This window comes from Lacerta agilis, chromosome 13 (genome assembly GCF_009819535.1).
Source record: "Lacerta agilis isolate rLacAgi1 chromosome 13, rLacAgi1.pri, whole genome shotgun sequence".
Lineage (NCBI taxonomy): Eukaryota > Metazoa > Chordata > Lepidosauria > Squamata > Lacertidae > Lacerta > Lacerta agilis.
The window spans coordinates 460,500-486,662 of record NC_046324.1 but is presented as its reverse complement, the minus strand read 5'-3'; the positions used below and the strand labels follow the sequence as shown (position 1 = coordinate 486,662).

Sequence of the window (26,163 nt, the reverse complement as noted above, 5' to 3'; positions counted from 1 at the left end):
CTTAACCTGAAGCACCACTTTAGCTAATGGGACCTCCTGCTGCCGCTGTGCCGCCAGAGCACGATTTCTGTTCTTAGCGGAGTTCTTAACCTGGAGTGTACTTAATCCAAGGTACCACTGTACAGTGGTACCTCAGGTTACAAACGCTTCGGGTTACAAACACTTCAGGTTACAAACTCCGCTAACCCGGAAGTAGTACCTCGGGTTGCGAACTTTGCCCCAGGATGAGAACGGAAATCGCGCGCCTGCAGTGCAGCAGCAGCAAAAGGCCCCATTAGCGAAAGTGCTCCTCAGGTTAAGAACAGACCTCCAGAACGAATTAAGTTCGTAATCCGAGGTACCACTGTAACAAGAAATGATATTGAAGGATATAAACCTCTTTAATTATTAGGGCTGCCAAACACTGTAGGCAGCCCTGTTTAGGGATTTTTATTCTGTTTTTAATCCTCTGTTGGGAGCCACCCAGAGTGGCTGGGGAAACCCAGCCAGATAGGCGGGGTGTAAATAATAATAATAATAATAATAATAATAATAATAATAATAATAATCATTATTACTACTACTACTTAAGAAATTGAGTTTGTCATCTAATCAGTTTACTGCATATGGCCACAACCTGAATGCAGGTGCATTTTTGAGGTGTTGAACAAATGGAGAGGTAGTTTGATAAAAATTAAAATTAAAAAAGCAATTTGATAAAAAAAGGAAGCTGTCACCCACTGTTAGAAAAAAGCAAACTTTCATTTCCATTTTGTATTATAGTAACAAATAGCCTCAAAAGAACAAGCCCCACCAATAACAAAATTGAAATATTGCAATAATTCACAACATCCTTTCCATCAATTGCCAATCAGGATGAAATAAGGTTGAAACAGAGAGGACAAAGCTTCCAAACCTACCTCATCGTAAATAGTCTCAATCTCGCTAAGAAGGCTCTTTGATCTTAAGACCTTGGTGTCATTTTGTTTAAAGTTGATGCCCTGGTGGTCAAGGGACTTCAGATAGTATTTCTCATTCTGTTCCCGCCACACTTTGTTGAATCCTCTCTGGGCTTCTCTCCACTCCTCCTCTTTCATTTTTAACCTTAGCAGAAAGAAAGGCAACATGACCTGAGAGGTGAGTACAGCCATGAGGAATAGCAGGAATAAAGCATCCTGCCTTTGACAGACTTTAACATTCAAGGGATATTCAAGGCATTCGTGATTTGACCACATTCAGCATGGGAGAACATGAGCGGAAGGTGGGCTACTTCGGTCTTGCCACATTCTTGCTCTCTATTATAATTCATGACTAGATCAGAACATTACAAATTAATCACCATTGTGGATCTTTCCCTGTTTAAAAAAACATTCTCTGCCATGAACAGAAGTTTACCATCCGCTCTCCTGTAGCAGAAGCTTTGTAGTAACTTCATTTTAATCCACAGCTAGCATGATGGACTTGGGTGAAGGAGATCTATGTTCCAAACCTCAGTCAGCTGTGAAGCTCACCACATGCTCTTGGTCTAACCTACATCACAGGGCTTTTGTGAGGACAAAGTGAGCGAAACCCCATCCATGGATGCCACTCTGAGCTCAGCGGGGGGCAAGATACAAAGGTGAGTGGTCACCAGTGCTGAGCTTCTCTGGGCCATAAGCAATGTGATGCAAGGGAGGCTGCCTTTGAGAATGGCCTGGAACTTGAGTGACTTCTGAATATAAAGTGCAAGCTGGGCTGAGTGCCCTGCCAGCTATACAGGCTGGCTCCTGGTCCTCTTCTGAGCCTGAGTCCAATTCAAAGTCTTAGCTTTGACTTTTTATTTCTTTACAGATTGTGACCAGGTTACCTTGTAAGGACTGTTCTTTTACATCCAGAGTATCTTTGTATGTGACCCTCAACTATGAACAGAACCCTCAACATGACAGATGGCCTTTTCCTTGCCTAGCTGTTTGACATTGGAATGGTGTCACCTGGGAGGCTGTGGACTCTCCTTCCTTGGAAGTTTTTTTAGCAGAGGTTGGATGGTCATCTGCCATGGATGCTTTAGCTGAGATTCCTGCACTGCAGGGGGTTCCAACTCTAAGGTTCTATGATTCTATAATTCTATATATGATACACACGCTCGCTTAATGGATATGTATTTTAATATTGCCTTTTAAATTACAGGCAGCCTCCCATTTACACGTGTTCAATATGTGTGCAACCTTATGTTCGTGCATTGTGCTGAACACAGAAGTGACCCTGAAACATCATAAAGATGTCACTGAAATGTCACTAAAAGGGTGAAACGGTGGCAGGGCATTGCAGGCTTTTTCAATGGGTTTCAATGATATATGATTTAACTGGTGTTTGTGGTGCCTTGGAATGTAACCCCCAAGGGTCTACCTGAAACTGCTTTTTAAATTGTGCAATGAATCATCAGTCACACTGAGAACCTTGCTAAATGACAGGATGAAAATGCCACCCCAAAAACCATCATTTAAAAGCAGCACTTGCAGGCAGGGGGATGAGGGTGCTCCACCTGCATTTCCCAGTTACCTTTTCAACACAATAGGCACTGCGACGGCTGGGTTCTTTCTAAGCCCATCAATGATGTCAGCTGCCTTGTCAGCATATATCCTCTGCAATGCCTTGCGATGAATAACTTCTGAGGAGCCGCCCAAAGTGTTGTCCAGCCGGAATTTGGCCTGCTCCTCAGCTGATAAGCGTGAGAGTTTCTTCTGTATCGTCTCTAGGACTCTGATGGTCGCTAGGTTGGTCTCCAAGACAACATCCAGCTGAAAAGGAGAGCATGCATCAGCCGTGGCTTATAGCAATAACTAAATGACATAAAAAAATAAACAAATTCTGTCATATGTGGGAATGGGGTTCTTACATATAGTACAAAAGGCTTTTCAACACTGTGTAAGATGGTGGAATCTGAGATGAAAAGCAGAGCAATAGATCCAAACAAAACTCTTATTCACATCCGATAGTCTTTAAATCTAATTTTTTGGTGGGTGGAGGGTGCTATTGTAATAGGTAATTTAATTTCTATGTGAAGCAAAACATCAAACCTATGAGCCTGCAGCTACTCACTTTCAGGAGATGCACATGGCAGCAAGCAAAGTTTGGGCAAGTATTATATCTGGGAGGGTAAGATAGGAAGACTATTGCAAACCACCATGATACTATTACTATTGTGCATTTATACAATGCTGAGTGCTCAAAGCACCTCACATACACAAACATAGTCAATCCTTAAAGCAACCTTGCAAGGCATGCTGGTATTATCATCCATATCTGTAATATGTTACAGAAGCAGAGGTGAGTTTTTTAGGCTCCTACTCTGTTTGCTGTGGGAGCAAGGTTCAAATTGGTGGCTTTCCTTCTCACAATCCACACTCTTGGTTAGTGCTTTACACCAAAGCTATCAAGAGCTATTCATTCATCAAAGCAGATATTAAGTCAACCTAACAGTATCCCAAGCTTCCCATGACATTAAGCTCTGATATAGCTACCTCAAATCGTTCATCCTCACACCGGTAGATGTGCTCTTCATATTGAGTCTTCTTGGAGCTCACAAACGTGGAATCTTCAGACCAGGATGGAAATGAGACCCAGGTGTCATTCAAAACCTTAGGAGGAGAGAGAAGAATCTCACTTAAAAGTAGCCAGATACTGATAATTCCAGCTCCTACATAAAGCAAATTCTGACAGATTTTGGGGAACTGTCATAGATGTACAAGAAAGGGCAGTAACAAAAGATTTTCTGAATTTTTGATCCATTGGTCAGTTTAGTTGTAAGATTAAAAGTACTAGAAACCATCATGCTTTGAGCAAAACTGAATAGGAGCGCTTGAGCTCCACCTGCAGGACCACAGTATCAGTCATTTCTATTTCTGCCTAACACATTATAATGTGCCTTGGATTTTAAGAAGACTAGACTTTGCAATCCACACATGACAGTACCTCAGAGTGGCTCTACACTTTATGAGGTGAGCACAGTTGCTATGGATGTAATGGCACTGACACTGGTGTTTCACAGAGTAAATATGCAAAGTGTAGATAATATGCAGAGGCCTTTAAACCCAAGTGTGCCCACGCCTGCACTTTATGCACGTTCTGTAGAAACCACTCAAGTAACACCAGTAGACACACAACAATAAAATAAGCTTTATTGTACTTGCCAAAGGCCATGACAAAATCATACCAACACTGTCAGGAAAAAGAAGTATCTATATAACTATATATAAAAACAGAGCCACTGCCTGAACCATCAAGATCATAAAATGCAGGTGCTCATGTAGAATGGGGACGTCACACAGCTTGCAAGTTTCCTATTTAGGCCTCTGAATCTCCCTTACAGTTTACTGCAATTTTGTCCAGGTTTTTCTTCCTGATCTTTCTTGCCACCAGCACAAAGAGGGCCACGTTATAAGTCACTGGAGCATTAGCATCCCTGAGCAGCCATAGAACCCTCTCTGCTGGGGAGAGACAGCTTTCCTGGACGACCAAGGGATTTAGAAAGGGTCTCCTAGGTTCTGAGTATAGTGGGTACTGTAATAAATAATGCTGGATGTCCTCCACTTGCAGTTGCCCACAAATACAAAATCTATCTGCGTATGGAACACAGGAGAACAGAGGGCATTCCTTGGAAACACAGCTCAGCAAAGGCAGATCCTAATGAAGCTGGCCAAAGTTTAGACAGGGAGCTGGCTCTAAAATGCTCCGTTTTAAAGAGTGGAAACCCCTGGGAGCTTTTGAGGATTACCGGTACTTTAAAAATCCCGTTGAGATTCTGTCCAGTAGCACCAGTCCCTTCTATGGTCATGATCTCATTTAGCTCGTGGAAATGATAGTAATTCAAGTTATGCTGAATGTTTGATTTCCACCAAAGTTAAATGTAGGATCATGTCATTGATATAGAAATAAAAAAGCACAGGGCCAGAATACAAACTTGTTTTACTCCACTGGTCAACTTAAAGGGTCTCATACAAGAAATATACACACAGAAATTATTTTTTGCAACTTGAAGAAAGGAGCATACAGTTTAAGTTGCGTAACATTGACCAAATTTGCAGTGCAAAGAATTCCCGATTTGGAGGCCTAAAATGAGACACCACATGTTTTTCTTATCTTACAAGCACTATGTAGATATCAACCCAGAGAAAATAACCCAATAATGATGCATTTTATTGGACTTCATGCTCAACTCTTCCATTCTTTCTAACCTCAATATAGGCCACGTCAAACATTTTTTTTAAAAAAGGACTCAGTACAGGTAAGATAAAGGTAAAGGACCTCTGGACAGTAGAAGTCCAGTCAAATTCAACTATGGAGTGCAGCGCTCATCTCGCTTCAGGCAGAGGGAGCCAGTGTTTGTCCACAGCTTTCCGGGTCATGTGACCAGCATGACTAAACCGCTACTGGCGCACGGAGGACTGTGACGAGTGACAGAGTGCACGGAAACGCCATTTATCTTCCCACCATAGCAGTACCTATTTATCTACTTACACTGGTGTCCTTTTGAACTGCTAGGTTTGCAGAAGCTGGGACAGAGCAACGGGAGCTCATCCCGTCAAGCGGATTCAAACCACCAACATTCCAATTAGCAAGCCCAAGAGGCTCAGTCGTTTTTAGACCACAGCGCTACCCATGTCCCTGACTTAGTACAGTAACCACTTCAGACTGCAGGTAGGGAAATGCATGAGGGAATCAATGCTGCACCATTTGTCACGTTTTTCCACTAAAAAATATACATTGATTTGATTGAGGGCAAGTGTTTGCTGCACAACAGCACCCACCCCCCCTTACAAAACAATCTATTTTTGTTGATATGTTTTTGGCAAGTGGCTCAGGACTCCCAAGCTGGTTGAGGCCCAACCTCAGTGAGAGTCAAAACAGGGCTGCTGCAACCATCATTTTATTTTCTGGAGAGGAAGGGCTTTTTTCTTTTCTTTCAAATGAGAAAATGGAGACCGCACAGGTTATGTGTTTCCCTTCTCCAACTGACCAGGAATGTACATGGTCTCTTGAAAATGGGCACCATCTTACCAGTATGAGTTTCTAGGTGCACGTAGGCTCTTGACAAGATGGAGACCCCTGCCATAATGCCATTTCAGACACACCCTTGACATCATATGATTTATCAACTGTGAGGTGCAACTCTTGAGGCATTTGTCACTACAGTACCCTTTGAGAGAGTGAAGACTATTTAAGGCAGGGAGGGTTGCTATTTGTGGGTTAACAACTCCCATTGCCCCAGACTTTTGGGAGCTAGCATGATGTACTGCTTAGTATGCAGGACACCAGTTCAGAGCATGATGGGACTTGCAATCCAAATCCTGGAGGGCCACAGGTTCACAGCTCCTGGTATCAGGGAGCGTGTACAATATATTCCCCATTTGAGCCTGCTCACATCCTGGATGCTTGAAATAATGTACAGCTGACTATCAGGTTGAATAGTGACCATGAGAGCTGCTCTCCAAGATCAGGGAGACTTTGGATGGAGAATATAGGGGGCAGAAAAGGCAAATGCATCCCTCAAACACTCTGATGGCACCAGGGTAGCGAAGATTAGCCACAAGCACTGTTTGCTGGCTCTCCCTGCCTTAGACGGAGTCAAAGGACTCTGATACAGGCAGGAGAGGCAAGGCACGGACGGAAATCTCTACTGACTCCATTGCCAAGAAGCCTCAGAAGCAAACATGTAAGCAGCTGGCTTCCTTATAAATTTGATTAATTTGGCCTAATGGTATGTGGAAGGTGACAGCAAAAGAAGAGATCTAATGAGAAATCTTTTGTGGAAGAATGAGATCCTTATTTGGACAATTTGGGAAATATCATAGTTAAATGGAATTGTAGGAAGGATTAAAATATGAGCAGCAGAAGATGAATGATAAATCTGTAATGAAGAGAATGTGGAATAGATTAAAGTATAATTGCAGCAGGAATGAGTGGGAATACAAACACCACGGAAGAAGGGTGGGAAGTCAACTTTTAAAATGTGTAGTAAATTTGGTGTAAAATTTGATGTTAATCTGTTAAAAAATTGTGAAAATTAAAATGAAATTAATTGTAAAAGAAATTATGTACATTTTATAATAATCTCATTTGGATATTTATTCAGATATATGGACTGCCTATATTAATTTATACATTTAAAGTCAGGATTGACAGAATACTTTAATTGTTGGTGCCAGCTGCTGTTTCTTCTTTTCCTGTTATTTCTGCAAAAAGAAAGCAAGCTTACGACTTCAGTCACTTTGGCCAAAGCTATGCCATTTTCCTCCTGCCTACTTAAGTCTCAGGGTACTGTCATTCCAAGGCTCTTCCTCTGAACCTCATCCAAGGAAAGAACGACAGCCCAGCGGTAACACACATGGCTTAAAGGAATGTCCCAGGCACCTCCAATTTATTATGCAGCAGCAAATGATGGGAAAGATCTTTCCTTGAGGCAATAGAGAGCTGCTGCCAGACAGTCCAAGCTGATGCACAGCACCTTCCTATTTTCCACTAGCATCCATTTACTTCAATATGAAGAATGCTGCCTTACCTCCTTACACAATGGAGTCCGACCAGTGCACTTGGGCTGCTGGTAGCTCTTCGGCAAGGCTCTGTAGCTAGAGCCAAGTCTCTTACAAGAAGCGTAGTCTATTTCCATTGCTATCCCTTCTGTAGCCCGTTCCTTAGGAAAAGTCTCCATGTGTGCAGACTCTTTGTAGCCCAGAAAGTTTTTAAACCAAGTGAACAGCTCTGGGAATTTCCTAAAAGGAGGGGGGGGGGAATGGGAGAGGAAAGAGAAAAGATTATAGAACTCAGTGGTTGCAGGAAGATTATCTAAGTCTTTTGTCTAAACGATTTACACATTTAGGACACAAAAAAAGGACAAACTGCATTGCCATAACTTATTCCTGTTTGGAATTGTGGTTTAAGCATGCCACATTTTGCTATGTGGATTCAGCACCACAACTATGGTTTGCAACCAACTAGAAGCAGAAGTATCTAATCTCTTCACCTTGCAATTGGAGGAAGGAGGAAAGCAGGGGAGGGAGCAAGTGAGCCCAATGTTCACTGCTGCTAATTCCCAACTTTCCAAATCAAGTTGGCTCAATGCAGCCAGTAAATTCATCTCCTTTGTCAAGCACCCAAATATACAAACAGCTGGCAATGAATCATGCAGTCAAGTATAATTTATTTCACTTACCCCAAAAATGGAGAAACTAACTGTACAAGCTCAGCTCGAGATATCACCTCCTGATTAAAAATGACCAGGCAACGGAGGAAATTCTCATATGCTTCTGTGCTTCGCAGAGCTTTTCGAACCTTGTGGGAGAAGGAAAAATATGGTTGGCAAATAGTTGAGAAAAATGAATGACAACACTGTCAAGACACCGTACTCAACATCATCTCTTTGGGATGCTACATGGGAAACAATTCATAAATGGAATAAGCACCTATATAAAATTCTACTGATTTAAGAGCTAATGCTTCAATTTAAACAAGCCTTGAATCCACTTTGGTAGATTATTATTATGCTATTTAAAAGCTGGTTAATCTTAGTATCTGACAAATGAAAATGTTGTTCAGTTGCAACTGAAATTGTTTTTACACATGAAACTCTTTTTAATAGTTGCAATTGTTTTCATTGCTGAAAATTATAATGCAAAACCGCTTAGTTCACTGCTCCTTTTGTACAGAAGTGTACTTTTGGCAAAATTTGCTGGGGTTTTGCAAATTTTCAAAATGTCATTTAGTCTCTGAAACAGTGGCTTCAAAAGGTATCTAAGAATCAGAGATCTCACCTCAGTCAGGAGAGAGATACACAGCCAGGTAAGAAGTGAAAAGGGGCAGTGATGCAAAAGTTGTGTGAGAGGGTCAGAAGCCCCCCCCCCATATGTTAGTTGCTGAGACTAACAGACTGGTAACATCTGGGAGGCTTAAGGCTGCTTTCCTAATGCACACTGATCTGGGAGTAGGACTCAAATAAAAGTACTGTAAGCACTAGGGCTGTTTGAAAACCAATGGCTGCTTCAGCAGATGTCATCCAAAGCCTCACCTTGTCAAAGAACAGAGATTCTGTCCCGTGTTTTCCAGCTTCTACCACTGAAGGGTCCTTCAAACTGAGCAGCTTTGGTTTCTTCTGCAGAAAGAGAGAATGAGCCACAAAAGGGTTTTAAAAACCAGAGTCGAAAGATAATACTTGGGCTGATGCCTATTGCAAAATATTTTAGTTTTGCTAAGCTGCTGCAGAGAAGCCAGAGTAGTGGAGAATGGTATACATTACTGTTGTTTTGACAGGGTTAAACAATGGTTACTGAAGACATATAAGAAAACCAGTCAGCAGTACAGTGGTACCTCGCTAGACAAATGCCTCGCTAGACGAAAAACTCGCTAGACGAAAGGCATTCGCTAGCGAAAGGGTGCTTCACAAGACGAAGTTTCCTATGGCCGCGACTCGCAAAACGAAAACGTTTTGCAGTTTGTTTCGTTTTTTCATAAAGCCGCGCTTCCTCCGACCGTGCTTCGCAAGACGAAATTTCCGCTATACGATAGCACTCGCGGAACAAATTAATTTCGTCTTGCGAGGCACCACTGTACTACTAACTCTTCCCTGGGTTTTCATTATCAGCTTGGAAAGGCAAAGCATTAAAATAAGCAACAGTTGATACTGCCCCATATTAAATTCTGAATGGTGAATTACAAACACTGTTTCATTTAGAACAAATTAATTGATCAACAAGAGTTGAACAACCTTGCCTAGAAACACTTATTTGCTAGCATCCCATCCCAGATTATATGCCTGCTTCCTCCTCACCCAGGACCTCAACCTTTTCTTGCAGACCTCACACAAGGGCTTCCAGGTGCCATGGGACACCTTTACTGGCTGTTCCCTCACTCTCACCAAGGTTAACTCCCAGCTTAAGTGTTTCTTGTCCTAGAGCAGCACAGCCCCTCCATTCCCTTCAGAAGAATTTGCATCCTGAAAGGTTATTGTAATAAATAAATATTAGGAAGACAATGATTCAAAAGCACTGATGGGCTCTGATGAACAAATGATTTTCCAGCTAAAATGAGTCCATTTGTAACTTACGACTAAGCATAGGGACTGCTGTCCCACTGACAGCTCACTCTGTTCTTGCTTTGGGCTTTATGCAGAAATGCAGCAGACCTTCTGTGACCTTCTTCATGGTCTCCTCCTCCACCCCAATCCTACTGTTTTCAAATATAAATATATGCATCTACCAACTAATGAAACACCTTCATACATCCGATCAAGTGGCCTCTAGTCCACAGAAGCTTAGGCCACAATCCAGCATTTAAGGGTCACAAGGGACTCTGTTGCTTTCATTGCAACAGACCATTGCAGTATCTGGTATCAGCCTATTGATAAAGATGATGATCAATGCTCACCTTCACTGGAGGAGTCGTCCCAGTTGCAGCATGCCGCCGGATCTGACAGCCATTCTGATTAGGTCTTTGCTGCTTGCTGTTAAGTTGGGGCTTCTTGACTGTGCCCCCATGGTCATTTCTCACAGACTCCACTTTCTCTGCAGTTGTCTTGCTTAAAAGCTTGTTTAAACAACAATGTACAAACACATTTATTGATCCCAGTATCCCATACAGGCAAATGTATTTCATTGTAATCACCGAGGCAAAGGACTCTAGAGTGCAAGGAACTTGGTATTAAAATGGCCTTGTTAACTTGGGGGGGGGGGGGGCGGGCATAGAGAACAGGACTCAACTCACATCACCCAAAGTATATCCTTTCCAGAAAGAAAACTAAGAAAATTGGCTCTTTGCCAGTGATCCTCTAAAGGGAATCATAAGACAATACAAACCCAAATTAGGAACTCTTGCTCTGAAGTCCAATCCATTTTATTTATTTAATTATTATAATTATATATCCCCACCTCATTAAATTAATCCATATCCTAGTACCTCGCAAGCTACACTGTGCCATAACAAGTAAGCAGAACAGGATAAGCAATGCTCTCCTTCAAGGTGCCCTGTAAGTAACATTAGCAGCAAACTCACCACAGAGCTGTTTGCATCTGGCAGGAACTGCCCAAACTCCGAGAGCAGATCTTCCTGGTTCTTGAAAAGACGGGCCACCTGGGCATAGACCTCCTGCTCAGTCAGTGCCGGTGTGTAGTTGCCTCCTGCTTCCTTAGCATTCCGCTGCTCTTTCTGTCATGACATGGAAGAGAAAGGAAGAGCTCAGAGCAGCTGTTCTAACCAGTTTCGTTCTCCTGGTTCTTTAAAGAAAATCCACAACACCTAGCATGAGAGCTCAGATGGAAGGATTCCACGGAGGACCAGACACTTGAGAGGCACATCTGGCTGTTCTACAAATGTTGCACCCTTTGTATGACTCATCTCCATTAATGATGGCTTTTAAACAATATCTCTGGAGAAAATTTCCTGGAACTTTCTATTACTACAGCAGGTAGGTTTGAAGCAAAACTGAGCTAGTGTCAACTGGCTGAGGATTTACTATTTGTTATGCTTCACCCAGTCAGGGCTTTTTTAAGGCAGAACTTGCCGGAACTGAGTTCTGGCACCTCTCAGGTGGGTGCCATTGCCATTATAAGAGAACAAGGGAGGTGTTCAGGGTGAGTTCTGGTACCTCTTTTTCTAGAAAAATAGCACTGCACCCAGTAATCATCTTTTCCTTCTTTGCTTGACAAGCCACTCTTTCCTTCTATATAAAAGTGAATATTGAACAGGAAAAAGGTGTCATTAAGACTTGTGCAGTTGCCCACTCACCTGATAGGTATGGAGGATCTCCAAGAAAGCCTTGTAAATGTCTGGCTGTCCCTGGAAACGATTCTTGATCTTATTGACGTAGTTGATGGCATGATTAAACTCAACCGGCTGGTTATTCTGGAGGGATGGTGTGGATCCAAGAGAGATTGTCACAGGTGCATGGGGCTGGACTGGTGGAGAGCGAGGGGATGCATAGGGGATTGGGGGAGTCTGCTGGCTGGTTGGTGTATGTGTCTGTAGCTGGGATGGCTGGGAAAGTAAAGCAGACACTGGGTTACAGTGGTTCCTGAACAGCCACCTATTGAGTGAGCCCTTAGTGAGCCCTCCAGAGTGCTGCTTGACTGTGCTCAAAGCAAAACAAACAGCAAAACTTATTATTACCTCAGGATGATACAGACCTTGCCCAGAATAATTGTGCAGCAATATAGAGATGAAAGGAACCAGAAGCTCATCCACTTCAACTCCTTTCCCAAAGGCAGTCCTATTCCCTTGTGAATCCACCTAGCCAGATAATTTACAACACCAACTATGGTATGCTAACAAAGCAGAGCTGCAAAAGCTTGGTTGGCCCAGAAATTTTTGTGCCTGAAGAAGGAAATTCCAAACAGATATTGTGCTCATGTGCAGTGAGGCTTGCACAGAATGTGTTGGTGGATTGTGCCCCATAGGTCAGCTATCTGTCTTTGACTCTCCACTTTGGCAACATACCTCCTTGACAAAACCCCAAATCAACCTCACTTTGTCCCTTGAGAGGGCCTTCTCTGTCCAGAAACCACAGGTGTCCCTACTTCTAAGCTAGAGACTACCTGTTTCATCTTGCAGTTACCTTGCTGATCTTGGCAGGTGTTGGCTGTGGTGCTGGCTGTGCTGGGGCTGGGGCAGACTGTGCTGATGGCTGAGACTGATGCTGATGCTGGGGCTGGGGCTGGGGCTGAGGCTGGGGCTGGAGGCCGTGGGTCGGGATCTGATGAACCTGCCCTGGTGTCGTTACATTCACCATGTCGTTAGTCTGCACTTCAATTTTGTAGCCAGGTGGCAAGAAAGTGTTGAAACCCATGATCAAATCAGGATGGCCTTTGAACAGCTGAGACACCCGGCTAATCACTCCTGGAGTATCAATGCTGTGAAATCAAAAGACAAAGAGGAAGAGGGAGATCAGGTCTCCTCTGTGGATTTGACACATTTCAGACATGCATTTAGAGAATGTTGTTAACACACACACACCCTATTATGGCTACTAGCAGAAAATAAGGCAGGCAAGCTGCCAACATGCTGCTTGGGGAAATAAAAGTGCCCAAATTCTTGAACAAGCACCTCTTTCCATGCCAGCCTGCCCACGCCTGAAGAACTTATGGAATGGTTCTGCTTCAAGTACCCTCTCTTCAGCAGAAATATGGCATGCTACTATAAAGCAAAGGGCCTTACCTATGGTGGCACCTCAACTGTGGAATGCCCTTCATCAGGAGGCCCACCTGGCATGACATCAAAAGCTGTCAGAACCTGATGAAGACTGTCCTATTTGTCCAGGCATTTAGATTGTAGATGGGTTTTGGAATTGTTTGTTCTGTTTTTAGTTTTTTAAGAATTTATTTTTAATGCTTATTTTCTGGTTACAAATTGAATTTATTTGTTATATGAATTGATTTTATTCACACTTTGGATTTTTTTAATGAAAGGCAGATAATAAATATTTAATATAAATAAAGAAAATATATAGGCATGGGCATTTCACATTAAGCAAAAAGCTGCGACAAGACAAGTTTGTCTGATGATCTATTGCTAAAACTCAAGATTCTAAATCTCTTGGGGGCGGGGGTGAGAAAGAAGAGTTCTCAGGGATTGTGTTTTCTTTTTCTGCCCCCCCAAAAGCACCTATATCTTTCCCCAAGAAACAATCTTTATACAAGTATCAAATCTGCAATGACAAGTGGCTGTTGTAGTATTTATCATTTCCTTTTTATTTTGATACTGTCAGGAACCCCCCCTCAGCGCTGCTGGAGAAAGCGAAAGAGCATTATAATTACCGAGATCCTCCTAAATTATATTCCAGCGGGGAGAGTTCTCAAAGCGAAAATGCCTCCTCCTCCTCCTCCTCCCCCCTGCATTCCTCAAGTGGTGAGAGGCCAGCAGAAACAGGAAGGAGGGGTAGAGGCGAGGGGATGAAGCAGCCTTATGGCCGGGGGGAAAGCTGGGGGGAAGGTCAGATTCCCATGCCCAGAAGCAGAGAAGGGAGGGGTGCACATCGGATCCCACGCTGGTTTTGCTGGGCAAGGAACAGGAAGTAGTTATTCCTGGGATCTGTTTAGTCAGGGATGGAAGTGTTTCTTTTTGCTCTCACTGTACATATTTTGAGCACAATAAAGAACTTAGTTTAGAAGTTCCTGTGTCTTGGCTTCACTCATGAACAGCCACTGAACGTCCTTACAGCATCCCAGGAATCTCTGCTGGCTGTTTGTGAGAGGTTCCCCCCCCCTTTGCCTCTTATCTTTTGGCTGCTACCGGGAGAAGATGAGCACGGACGAGCAGGGGATGGCAGAGGCGGCTCAGCAGATTGCAGCATTGCAGAAACGAGTGGGGGATTTGGAAGCCTATGCAGTGAAGGTTAACGCCCGACTGGAAGAGAGGGAGAACCAACTGGCAGCGCTCCAGCAGAGGAATGGTGAGCTACAGACCCATGCCGAGAGGCTCAGCGCGCGTCTGGAGGAACATAGGCAGCTGAGCCGGGGGGGCAGAAGGCACCTGTTGGCCGTAAGTTGGGGGCGCTGGTGAGCAAGTTTGGTGGGGACCCCGGGAATTACTTGGATTTTAAGACTGAGATAAAGTATGCCCTGAAGCTGCAGGAGGCTGAGTTCACCAATGACAGGGAGAAAGTTGCATTTGTGATTACTCATCTGGAGGCGGAGGCCAGGGCATGGATCAGGCCTTTAATTGCATCAGAGGATGCTGCTCTGCAGGACCTTACGCAGTTTTTTGATGCTATGGATGCGATGTTCACATCTTCGGTCGAGAAAGATGTGGCCAGGCAGGAGCTGCTAGCGCTCAAGCAGGGAGCCATGACCGTGAGAGCTTATTGGTCAAAATTCTCAATGCTCTGCCATACCTTGCATTGGGACTTATCATCCGAACAGAGCCAAGCCTTGTTTGAAGCGGGGCTCAATGAGGAAGTGAAGGACGAGTTGGCGCGTTGTCCTAAGCCGAAGGACATGAATGAACTGATGCGGAGCGCTCTCTCCGTGGGCGTGAGGCTGGAGGAGAGGGCGCGTTTGAAGGGATCGCACAGGGCGGAGCGTTTCTTAAGCAACCGTATTCCAGGCAGTGTTGGCCATGCGCCCAGAGTACAGCAGCCAGAGCCGATGGAGATTGGGGGGGGCGCCTGTGAAGCCGTCCCAGGGGCCTGGAGCTGGGCGCAAGGCTGAAGGCAGGGCCCCTCGGACTGGTCTCAAATGCTATGTCTGCTCCCAAACTGGGCATTTTGTGAGATCATGCCCGCAGAGGAGGGGGTGGCAGGGCATGGCAGGAACCGTTCAGCCTGAGGGGGAGAAGGCGGAACCACAGGGAAACAAGGCGGCCTGGCTGGAGAAAGGAGGGGTGACTACAACGGCAAGGTGTTGGCAGCAGCGGTCCAGATGTGTGAGGGTGGAGTACTGCCTGAAATCTACGCAGAATTCGCGGAGGTGTTCAGTGAGAAGGAGGCTGATCGGCTACCACCCCACAGGCCTTACGACTGCCAGATCAACCTGGTGCCAGGAGCAAGGTTGCCCACGGGGAAGCTCTATGCCATGTCGGATCAGGAGATGGATGAGCTCAAGGAGTTCATTGACAAGAACCTGAGACGAGGATTCATACGGGAGTCCCGGGCGGTCGGAGGAAGTCCCGTGTTCTTCATGGACAAGAAGGACTCCTCCCAGCGACGCCTGGTCATGGATTTCAGGCGGGTCAACTCCATGACGCAGCCCGTGACGTTTCCCATGCCGCGGATTGACGACCTGCTGACGAGGGTGCGCGAGGGCAAGATTTTCACCAAGTTGGACTTACGGGGGGCCTACAACTTGATCCGAGTGAGAGAGGGGGACGAATGGAAGACGACCATGTTTACCCCCCTGGGCAGTTATGAGTATTTAGTTATGCCCTTCGGTTTGCAAGCGGGAAGCCCCTGCTTCCAGGCCTTCATGCATCACGTGCTGGGTCCTCTCCTCTACAGGAACTGTGTTTGCTATTTGGACGACGTCCTGATCTACTCGAGGAACGAGGAGGAGCACGTGCGTCACGTCAGGGCGGTGTTGGAGAAGCTGCGGGAGCATAGGCTGTACGTCAAGCTCGAGAAATGCCAGTTTCACACCAGAGAAGTGGACTTCCTGGGTTATCGTTTAACCGACAAGGGGTTGGCCATGGACGGCGAGAAGGTGAAGGCGGTGCTGGAGTGGAAGAGCCCTAGGAACAAGAAGGATGTGCAGCGGTTCCTTGGGTTCAGCAATTTCTACCGCAAGTTCATTCCCAACTTTGCCAAGGTGGCGGGGCCCATAACGGACTGTTTGAGTGGCAAGAAGAAGTTCGTCTGGTCGGAGGCAGCCCAAAAGGCGTTTGAGCGTTTGAAGAGGGTGTTTGCGTCGGAGGAGCAGCTGGTGCACGTGAACACGCACGCTCCACTTAGGGTGGAAACAGATGCCTCAGACCGCACAATTGGTGCCGTGCTTTTGCAGCAAGACAAGGCCGGTGATTGGAGACCGTGCGCTTTCTTCTCGAGAAAGCTGAACAAGTCTGAGCGCAATTACACAGTGTGGGACAAGGAGCTGCTTGCTATTTATGCGGCCTTCAAACAGTGGAGGCACTTTCTGGTAGGGGCCACGCACCAGATACAGGTCTGCACAGACCACAAAAACTTGGAGTACTGGCGCACGGCTAGGGTGCTCAACCAGCGGCAGATCAGATGGGCAGAGTTTTTTGCCGGTTTCCATTTTAAGATCCAGTACGTCCCGGGAGAGCAGAATATCAGGGCGGATGCCTTGTCCAGGAAGCCCGAGTACTTGGCTGACGAAGGAGCCCCGGAACCGAGACATGTCTTCAGTCAGCAGCAGTGGGCTTGCGGGGGGATCTTGGACCTTAAGGGGGAAATTGCCAGATTGACCAAGGACGATGAGTTCGCCCGCAAGCAGCTGCAGAAGCTTAAGGAGGGCGGCCCAGAGGGAGACTTTGCTGAAGGGGAGGGGCTGCTTTTCCACAAGGGGGCAGTGTACGTTCCAGATGGGGGGTTGCGGGCCAAGATACTCAAGCAGCTGCACGACACCCCCACAGCGGGTCACTTTGGTCAGCGAAAGACGTTGGACCTGGTAACCAGGGACTTTTGGTGGCCAGGGGTGAGGGAGGATGTAAAGGAGTATGTGCAGGGGTGTGAAATGTGTCAACGGGCCAAGGGGGAGAGAGTGGCACCAGCGGGGCTGTTGGAACCGCTGCCCACGCCCAGGAGGCCTTGGGAGGTAGTTTCGGTGGATTTCATCACCGACTTGCCAAGGTCCCAGGGGCAGACGGCGGTGTTGGTAGTGGTGGACTTGTTCACCAAAATGTGTCACTTCATAGCTTGCCCGAGGGCAGTGTCGGCAGAAGAAACGGCCAAGCTGTTTCTCAAGCACGTGTTCCGACTGCACGGCCTGCCGTCGAGGATTGTTTCGGACCGTGGACGGCAATTCACCTCTAGGTTTTGGCACAAGCTCATGGACTTGCTGCAGGTGGAGGTGGCTCTGTCCTCGGCCAGGCATCCTCAGACCAATGGCCAGGCGGAGAGGGCCAATGGGGTGTTGCAGCAGTATCTGCGTTGTTACGTGAACCAGAGACAGAACGATTGGGTGGACAAGTTGCCACTAGCAGAGTTTGCGTACAACAACGCAGAGCATGTCACCGCAGGGATGAGCCCTTTTATGGCCAACTATGGGCGGCATCCTCGAGCTTTTCCGAGCAGGGACGAGGAGGTCCTGGAGATACCGGCGGCGCAGGAGCTGGCTGGGGAAATGGTGAGGGTGCATCAGCAGCTAGTTGAAACGCTGGAGAGGGCCAAGGAAACCTACAAGAGGGATGCGGATAGGCACAGGAGGGAAGGGGAAAGCATTCAGGTAGGAGACCAGGTGTGGCTCTTGTCACAGGGATTGCCCATCAAGGGGGGGTGTAAGAGGTTGGTGCACCGAAGGTTGGGGCCGTTTGAGGTAACCCAACAGGTTAATCCAGTCACCTTTCGCTTGAGGCTGCCGGAAAGTATGCGGATTCATCCCGTGTTTCATCGTGCCCTCTTGTCCAAGTATAGGGAAGGGAGCCGGTTTCATAGGGAGGCCAGGGAGGAGGTACCAACCCCGGTGTTAGAAGAGGAGGATTCCTACAATGAGGTTACGGAGATCCTGGATTCCAGGTGGAAGGGAGGTGAGCTGGAGTATCTGGTGGCATGGGAAGGGGAGCCAGAGTCCGAGAACGCATGGGTACCAGCAGGCACCATCTCGGAGGAATATCTAGTGCATGAGTTCCATGCCTTGTTTCCACATAAGCCCAAGCCGGCGAGGGGCCCGTGGGAGGAGGTCTTTGCTCCCACGGATGACAGTGAGGAAGAGTTTTGGGGTTTCCGGTCTGGTGGGGAGCGGGACGACACAGAAAGGGAGTCAGAGTGGGAAGATGAGGTCCCTGAAGGTAATGAGGTGGAGGTCGGGCTACCCATGGGTTTCCAAGACATCTTCGACTCCACGGAAGACGAGGAGGAAGATTTTAGGGGTTTTCCGGTATCGCCCCTCAGGGGGGAGGGGGGCGAACTAACAGAGGGAAACGAGGGGGGAGTACAGCAGGTGAAGCCCAGAGCCTCGGGGGAGGAGGAGGGACTTTGAGGGGGGTGGATGTCAGGAACCCCCCCTCAGCGCTGCTGGAGAAAGCAAACATTATAATTACCGAGATCCTCCTAAATTATATTCCAGCGGGGAGAGTTCTCAAAGCGAAAATGCCTCCTCCTCCTCCTCCTCCCCCCTGCATTCCTCAAGTGGTGAGAGGCCAGCAGAAACAGGAAGTAGGGGTAGAGGCGAGGGGATGAAGCAGCCTTATGGCCGGGGGGAAAGCTGGGGGGGAAGGTCAGATTCCCACACCCAGAAGCAGAGAAGGGACATCGGATCCCACGCTGGTTTTGCTGGGCAAGGAACAGGAAGTAGTTATTCCTGGGATCTGTTTAGTCAGGGATGGAAGTGTTTCTTTTTGCTCTCACTGTACATATTTTGAGCACAATAAAGAACTTAGTTTAGAAGTTCCTGTGTCTTGGCTTCACTCATGAACAGCCACTGAACGTCCTTACAGATACTTTGGCAACTCCTGTTTGCTTTATTTTTCTTTGGATATTCAAGGTTCTCAGTTAGTTGCTCATGAGCAAGCAGCAGGGTAAGCAGCCAGAACTCCGCTGTTTCCTACACCACACCAGTGTGGTTTAGTGGTTAAGTGTGGTAGACTCGTAATCTGGGGAACCAGGTTCGCGTCTCCGCTGCTCCACATGCAGCTGCTGGGTGACCTTGGGCTAGTCACACTTCTTTGAAGTCTCTCAGCCTCACTCACCTCACAGAGTGTTTGTTGTGGGGAAGGAAGGGAAAGGAGAATGTTAGCCGCTTTGAGACTCCTTCGGGTAGTGATAAAGCGGGATATCAAATCCAAACTCTTCTTCTTCTTCTTATTGTGCAAACTATATACAGTGCAGAGCTAAAAAGTTCATGTCTGTATCAAGTGGTGTCAGAATCTGGGAATAGCCCCTTCCGGTTCTGACCCCAACGAAAGAGTTTCGGTATACGAAAACCCCGTCTTCCATCCTTTCTTTTCAGCCCACGACGTCTTTGGGGCGACGGAAATTGCATTCCCCCGCATCGCCCTCGAGACTGGGGGAGTGCTGGGTCTCTCTTGCATCCCCAGAGCCTCTACTCCCTCCTTTCCCCTGTGAACTCTGCCCCTTCTCTCGCTGGACGTCTCACCGCTCTCTTTGCTACCAGAGGAGGTGCTGCTGGCAAGGTGGGACTGGGGCTCTCTGTAGCATCCGGAGAGCCCTTCCACCACCTTGCGCTGCATCGGGAACAGTTCCCTGACAGGATATATTTAAAAAATCTAATAAAAATTCATTTTTTTTTTCTTTTTCAAGTGCAACATCAGAAAGCAAAACCTGCATCGTGGACTTCTTAATTTTGTTATGTGCATTTCTTCCACAGTGGAAGTCGATGAGACAGGTTCCAAGTGAGTCTTCAAAACCAAAAAAGGCAGCTGCAGACGTGGACATGGTTCCCAATGGGTTTCAAAGATTTTTAAATTTTATTTTTTCATTCAGGATATGATTTATGCTTAAATCTCCTTACAGCAAATTTTCTGACTCAGCACACCTGAGCACATCCTAATTTGTTCAAGTACTTTGCATTTAAGAAGCATAAAAACCTCTCCCTTAAAGAGGAGTTTTCTCAAAATACATTGAGAACCATATCTAGTGATGCAGCCACCTTTTCACATTTTTTAAAATAAGAATTTATTGGATTTTAATAATAAAAATACACAAAATACAAATACACTACAAAAACTACACAAGATACACAGAGACAAAACACTTATTTACTCATCCTTATCTTCTGTATAATCCTAAACTTGGGACTTCCTCACATCCTCTCTTTTGCGTTCATTTCTAATCTTCTTTCTAATCTACTTTCTTGTCTAATCTTACAATTATAATCAACATATCTTAAATCTTATTCTTATCAAATAAAACATCAAGTCCACATCTCAACTTCTTTTATCCTCTCTTCACTTAACTTTATTAAGCTGTAGCCTATATTTCATCTGATTCCAATTACATATATATATATATATATATATATATATATATACACATCTTAACATATACCTAAATGTTTCTTCCATTCTCATAGTCCGTTTTCCCTCTGGTTTCGGAGTACCGTGGTCAGCCTTTATAATATCCCCATTAATCATACTTTACCCCTCCCCCCTCCTGTCCATCATCACTCTTCCCATTACCTTTCCCATCCCCCACAGGTCTCCCCCCAAAGTTCCCCCAGTCCAGTTTCTTCTTCTTATATTATTTCCTTCAAATTCAGTTTTACTTCTTTTTCTTCTGTTATTTCCTTCATATTCAATTTTAAACTTAGTATTCCTTGTTGTAGCTTCCTCTCCTCCAGAATGTAGCATTCTTCTTGATAAGTAGTTGCAAAAACTTTGTCAAAAAGTGTCTTTCCTCCACTCTCAACTCCGTATTGCATTTTCCATGGTTGTTGTTCTCGAACCCCTGGGCTGCCACCCCTGGGATTCAGTATACTGTCCAAACTATGGACTTCCCGCCTCTCACACCTGGGAAGCCTTTCTTGTTTTCCAACTTGTGTACCCTCCTCTTCAAAAAATTCCACTGGATCAACATCCTTTCCATCAAGTGGGTATATAAAACAATTCTCCAAAGTAGTTCCAATCTGGGTAAACTTGTCCATAACTTTCTGCTGAAGTAGTTGAAGTTCAAACAATAGTCTTTGCTGGAGTGGTGTCATTGTTGAGTCTAGCATTTTTAAACTTCAAGGACACCGTGGGAATTGAGTAGGCAGGAAGTGATGGGGTCTCAGTATTTTTCCAGCTACGCAATCCAGTCCAAATCCGCCATTCCCTGTCTGACCCAGACTCCTTGGCCAGAGGGTTAATGGTATCTTTCCTTTTAATTTGTAATCCACAAGAAGAAAAATCAAGCTCTCAATCTTCCCCCCAAACAGGGTTTTCTAAAGCATACAAAATCAGCATTAAACTTTAAAGCAAGTCTTAAGCGGCTTCCGCTTCATTGACATTACTTTGATCTTGCCACTGTCGGAGAGAGATGGACTTCCTCATTTTAAATCTCTCTCTGTAAGCCAAATTTCAACACTTTAGGTTCGAATTAAGCTCCGTACTTACAGAGTCCTTGTTTTGGATCCAGATTGAGGAAAAGCGGAGCGCTCAAAATCTGGCAGTACCCGCTACTTCGTGTCTTCGGTTAGAGATGGCTTCTTCAGCGCTGTACCGGAGCCTCGCTCGCTCAAGCCTCCCTTTTACGCTCTTCCCGCGGTTTAACAGAGCCCGTAGCTCCCGACTGCTTGGAATGGCGCTCACACCGGAAGTCTCCCACCTTTTCACATTTTACTTGTGTTTTCCTATGGCTGCTATTGATTCTCTTCCTATGTACTCAGACAGCCTCCTATCAAGGCACTAAGCATGCTCAGGCCCACTAGTTTCAGCAACTTTGCCATATCAAGCCCATCCAGGCTATGATTTGGACCTTGGACAAGGCATGCTTAAGAACACACTTTGCTTTTTTAGGCCAGCTATAGATGGGGGTGTTAGGCATGAGGGGTTTAAACCAGATATGGGGCTAAAAATGAAGTTGGGCTGTGAGTAGAATTATGAAAACAAGCACAATATAAAGAAACAGCAGGCAAGATAGGACTTTGGTGAATTTAGGGCAGACAAAGGAAAAGATTCAAATATGTGATATTGTCAGGTATTTGATTTTGACCTTACTAGTGAAATACTACATGGCCCAAAGAAGCATCTGTTAAAATAAAGCACATGGCATGTTCACACCTTTGAGATTTAAACTCCTTCATGATGTCCAAGAAGTCGTTGTAGACTTGAGGCTGGCTGCCAAATTGCAGCTTCACTTGGTCAAGGTAGGAGAGGGCATCTTCCACCTAGGACCAAAATAAGCAAGTTAGGAACATGTCTTTCTGTCACCATTTTATCTCCATTCTTGCACATGCACACACAATGAAACCCCTGAGATACAAAGAAGCAGTTAAGCAAAACTTATTCTTCCACCAGAAAGCAATTCTGCACTGCGTATAGCTCTCTCTTCTGTGAAGCCCAGACGTACATAAGAGATATAAAGGCCTGGGGAAAACTGGGGAACTGGGCAGAGTGGAGGAGAATAGTGTGTCCCTCATTTCTACTATTTTTTTCAGGGGTGGGGGCTTTCTGGAGCTTCACATCTCTTGTCATGCAACACAACAGTCCTCTCAAGAAGTCAATAGTGCTACTACAGCCCAAAGCAAAGCTCCAAAGGAGGGGCACAGTAAGGGACTTGACACTACTTTCTTGTTTTACGTTGTGATGGGTGTTGCTGCTGCTTTCCGGGAAATTTACACATTACAAAGGGTTGGGTTAGAGTGCCTGTTTCCACAGACCCAGAACAGTGGGGGACCCAGGGCTTCCAAGCAGGCTTTTAAAATAAATGTCTAGTGGACAAGCCTGAAATGGCAAACCCTTCATAAACAGGGTGCTGTGCAGAAAAACAATACACTGTACCACAGCCACTCTTCAGGCTGGTTATTTAAGCAATATTTCAGCCTGACTGAAAACCTGTTTTTTAATGGGGGGTTTTCTGCAACAGCTGGGCTATGCATGTGCTCTTTCCTCAGACTTATAGTTGGCTACGTAACAGTTTTCCTGAGTTCAATGATGGAAACTTTTGTTTACTTTTTTGTTCAACAACCAAGGCACAATTGCTGGTTGGCAAATTCCTTTTAAAAAATGGAGAAACACACCTCGGGGCTTCTCCCCCCCCCCCAGCCATTTCTTGGCCCCAGCCAAGTGCTATATCAGAGATATTCACAAAGTAATACTCACTGCGCCTGACAGTGGCAACAGCACATGCTGCAGCAGAAAACAAGTACAGGACAAAGAAACACCCCCCCAAAATAGATATTTACATACATATAAGAAATGGGATGTATGTAAAGTAAGCCTTACTCAGAGTAAAAGTTAATGAAAAGGACTGTCTAAGTTCATTAATTTCAGAGGGTTTACTTTGAGTAGGACTAGTATTGAATACTAGTAACAAAACAACCTATAGAAGAGATGATCAGAGGCTATCAAAGTTCACACATCCCTTGGCCAAGGAAGACAACCATGAAGCTCCATGGGAGACCTTGGGCCCAACACCATCTCCTAACCTAACATACCTCACAGGTTTGTTGTGAGGGTGAAATAGGGAGGCAGAAAACCATGTACACCACCCTTAGTTTGTTGAAAGAAAAAGGTGGTATATAAATGCAATAATTTGTCCAGGTGAACAGGCAAGAAATCAAAACGTCCTAGGCCTGCACAAAATTTTAGTGGGGCAGCAAGTGGCCTTAACCAAAAGATTGGAAACCTGTGGCCATCCAATTGTTTCTGACATACAACTCCCATTATGCCTGACCATTGGTGTGGTAACTGAGGCTGATGTGAACCAGAGTCCAACAAGAACTTGGGGAGGGGGTGCACAGGCCTTCCATCACTGACCTAAATGCTGTTTGACTTCTGCCTCCTCCTGCTGTTGCTGACCTTTATGTAGGGGTGGCAGTGGGAAATAAACCTTTTAACAGCCAAGATATGAGATCCATGCAGTTATGATAAACAGCAATGTAAGAAGAAGAGAGAAAACCGTACAGTACAGTTCATCAGTGTAACTAAACTATTGAAAAAACAGGGTATGTACAGTATCTTATTTCTGCTATTCCTCAATGTACAGTAGTATAGCTTATCTGGTCAGGTTTGCAGCAAGGCACAAAAACAAACCTTAACTAGTTATTCCAAAACCTGCTAGCAAAGACTCATACAGTAGCCTGGCTGCTACTGAAGACAATGTACCAGAAAACATTTCGTCTAGTAGAGGGATAGGCAAACTAAGGCCCAGGGGCCGGATCTGGCCCAATCGCCTTCTAAATCCGGCCCACGGACATTCCGGGAATCAGCGTTTTTACATGAGTAGAATGTGCCCTTTTATTTAAAATGCATCTCTGGGTTATTTGTGGGGCCTGCCTGGTGTTTTTACATGAGTAGAATGTGTGCTTTTATTTAAAATGCATCTCTGAGTTATTTGTGGGGCATAGGAATTCGTTCATCCCCCCCCAAAAAAAATATAGTCCGCCCCCCCACAAGGTCTGAGGGACAGTGGACCGGCCCCCTGCTGAAAAAGTCTGCTGACCCCTGACCTAAAAGTTCTAAAAGCCCACAGCCATACAACACATTATTTTATATATTTATTCAATTTGTTAATCGCTTTATCACGCCCATGGCAACCCAAAGCAACTTGCAACCAAGTAAGTGGATATCCACTTGAGCTAACAGCATAACAGTCTGTGCTTCTCTGAAGAAAGGTTAAATGAAACCAAGTCAATCTACCTCAAACCTTACCTTCAGCCTCTGGAACTGTTGCTGCCCCTGCACTGGTGCTGCAGGGGGAGTTGGGTGAGCATGACTCTGCACCACTTGGCTGCCATGAGGCTGGGGTGGGTTGGGATGGTGATGCCCACTATGGGCAGTTGCGAGAGTGGGCCCATGACTGCTGGAGCTCTGTGGCACAGTGGACATCTGGGAAGGAGAGAATAAAGACAAGTCACTAAGATTAAGCCTTATGCCAGAATGGGCATCTCCAAACAATTGCTCTGGAGGTTACCTGGGAATGATGACTCCAAGTAACTTCCATCAAAACAACATCTGTGGTAAAAATGAACTCATATGCTGAAGCATCTTTGGTTGTCCAGCCTAGAGCTTCGCTTTCAAGTGCTCCTTTGAGAAAGCTAAGCCTGGCCTGGAGTGACATGTCTGAACAACAATGCTGCATCCCTGTGCCGGGCACAGGAAGAGCACGGCTAGAACCCTGTCACCTATTTAAACTGATACACCCATCCCCATTACTGACAGTACCAGCTTGACCATGAGATTTACTTCCAAACAAACATGCTGAGGATTGCACTGTTAAATGATGGGCCTCAAGACTGTATCTACTTCTAAGCGCAAAGAGGCTTGAGTCTCACACACCGGGGGCGGGGTGGGGAGAGAGAAAACATGCTCTTTATTGTTATGTTATTGTTTGCCCACAGAGCAATGAAGATTGATGAACTTCCTCAGAGGACATAAGCTTAAAAAACATGAGAGCAATTCTACCTGGTAGCTGGGCGTTACAGAATACTGTATCCCAGTAGCAGATTGCATGGTCTCCGAAACAGATTCATATACAGGAGGTGCTGGAGCAAGAACACGATGCTGGTGTTGGAATGGTTCTGTGTTGCTGGCGATACGTCTCTGCTGTGACGCGTACACAGGTGACTCCTGTTCATCCAATCGCCGCTTCATTCTGAATTCATGCTCAGGAAAGCACTACACAACCTGTTAGAAAGAGGAATGGACAAATAGAGGCAATGAACTGTCAACTTTAACAGTAAAAATTGTATTTCAAAATCAAGGAGACAAAGCAACAAAGATTCTAGTTATCAATTTAAACAAAGGCTGCTCTTTGTAGGAATTTAGAGTAGTGTTTCCCAAACTTGGGTCTCAGCTGTTTTTGGACTACAACTCTCATCATCCCTCACAAGCAAGACCAGTGGGGTCAGGGTTGGTGGGAATTGTAGTCCCAAAACAGCTGGAGGCCAAAGTTTG

General features: G+C 45.6%; 1 protein-coding gene across 4 annotated transcripts in view; it reads right to left on the bottom strand.

Moving 5' to 3' along the window:
• Positions 1 to 25,919, bottom strand: part of SIN3A (SIN3 transcription regulator family member A) — a 36,945-nt gene extending 11,026 nt beyond the window's left edge. For 3 of the 4 annotated variants that reach the window (XM_033167679.1, XM_033167680.1, XM_033167681.1), the window contains exons 1-13: positions 25,672 to 25,919; positions 24,919 to 25,095; positions 22,327 to 22,433; positions 12,557 to 12,851; positions 11,731 to 11,979; positions 10,999 to 11,151; positions 10,375 to 10,533; positions 9,020 to 9,103; positions 8,168 to 8,286; positions 7,517 to 7,727; positions 3,480 to 3,596; positions 2,518 to 2,756; positions 900 to 1,083 (exon numbers count right to left, since the gene is read on the bottom strand). In XM_033167679.1, the coding sequence (XP_033023570.1) occupies positions 900 to 1,083; positions 2,518 to 2,756; positions 3,480 to 3,596; positions 7,517 to 7,727; positions 8,168 to 8,286; positions 9,020 to 9,103; positions 10,375 to 10,533; positions 10,999 to 11,151; positions 11,731 to 11,979; positions 12,557 to 12,851; positions 22,327 to 22,433; positions 24,919 to 25,095; positions 25,672 to 25,860 (2,283 nt within the window). In that variant the 5' untranslated portion in view covers positions 25,861 to 25,919. Of the gene's footprint in view, positions 1 to 899; positions 1,084 to 2,517; positions 2,757 to 3,479; positions 3,597 to 7,516; positions 7,728 to 8,167; positions 8,287 to 9,019; positions 9,104 to 10,374; positions 10,534 to 10,998; positions 11,152 to 11,730; positions 11,980 to 12,556; positions 12,852 to 22,326; positions 22,434 to 24,918; positions 25,096 to 25,671 lie in introns of those variants that run through there. The other variant, XM_033167682.1, reaches the window with a different exon arrangement.
• Between the last annotated feature and the right edge of the window lie 244 nt (positions 25,920 to 26,163).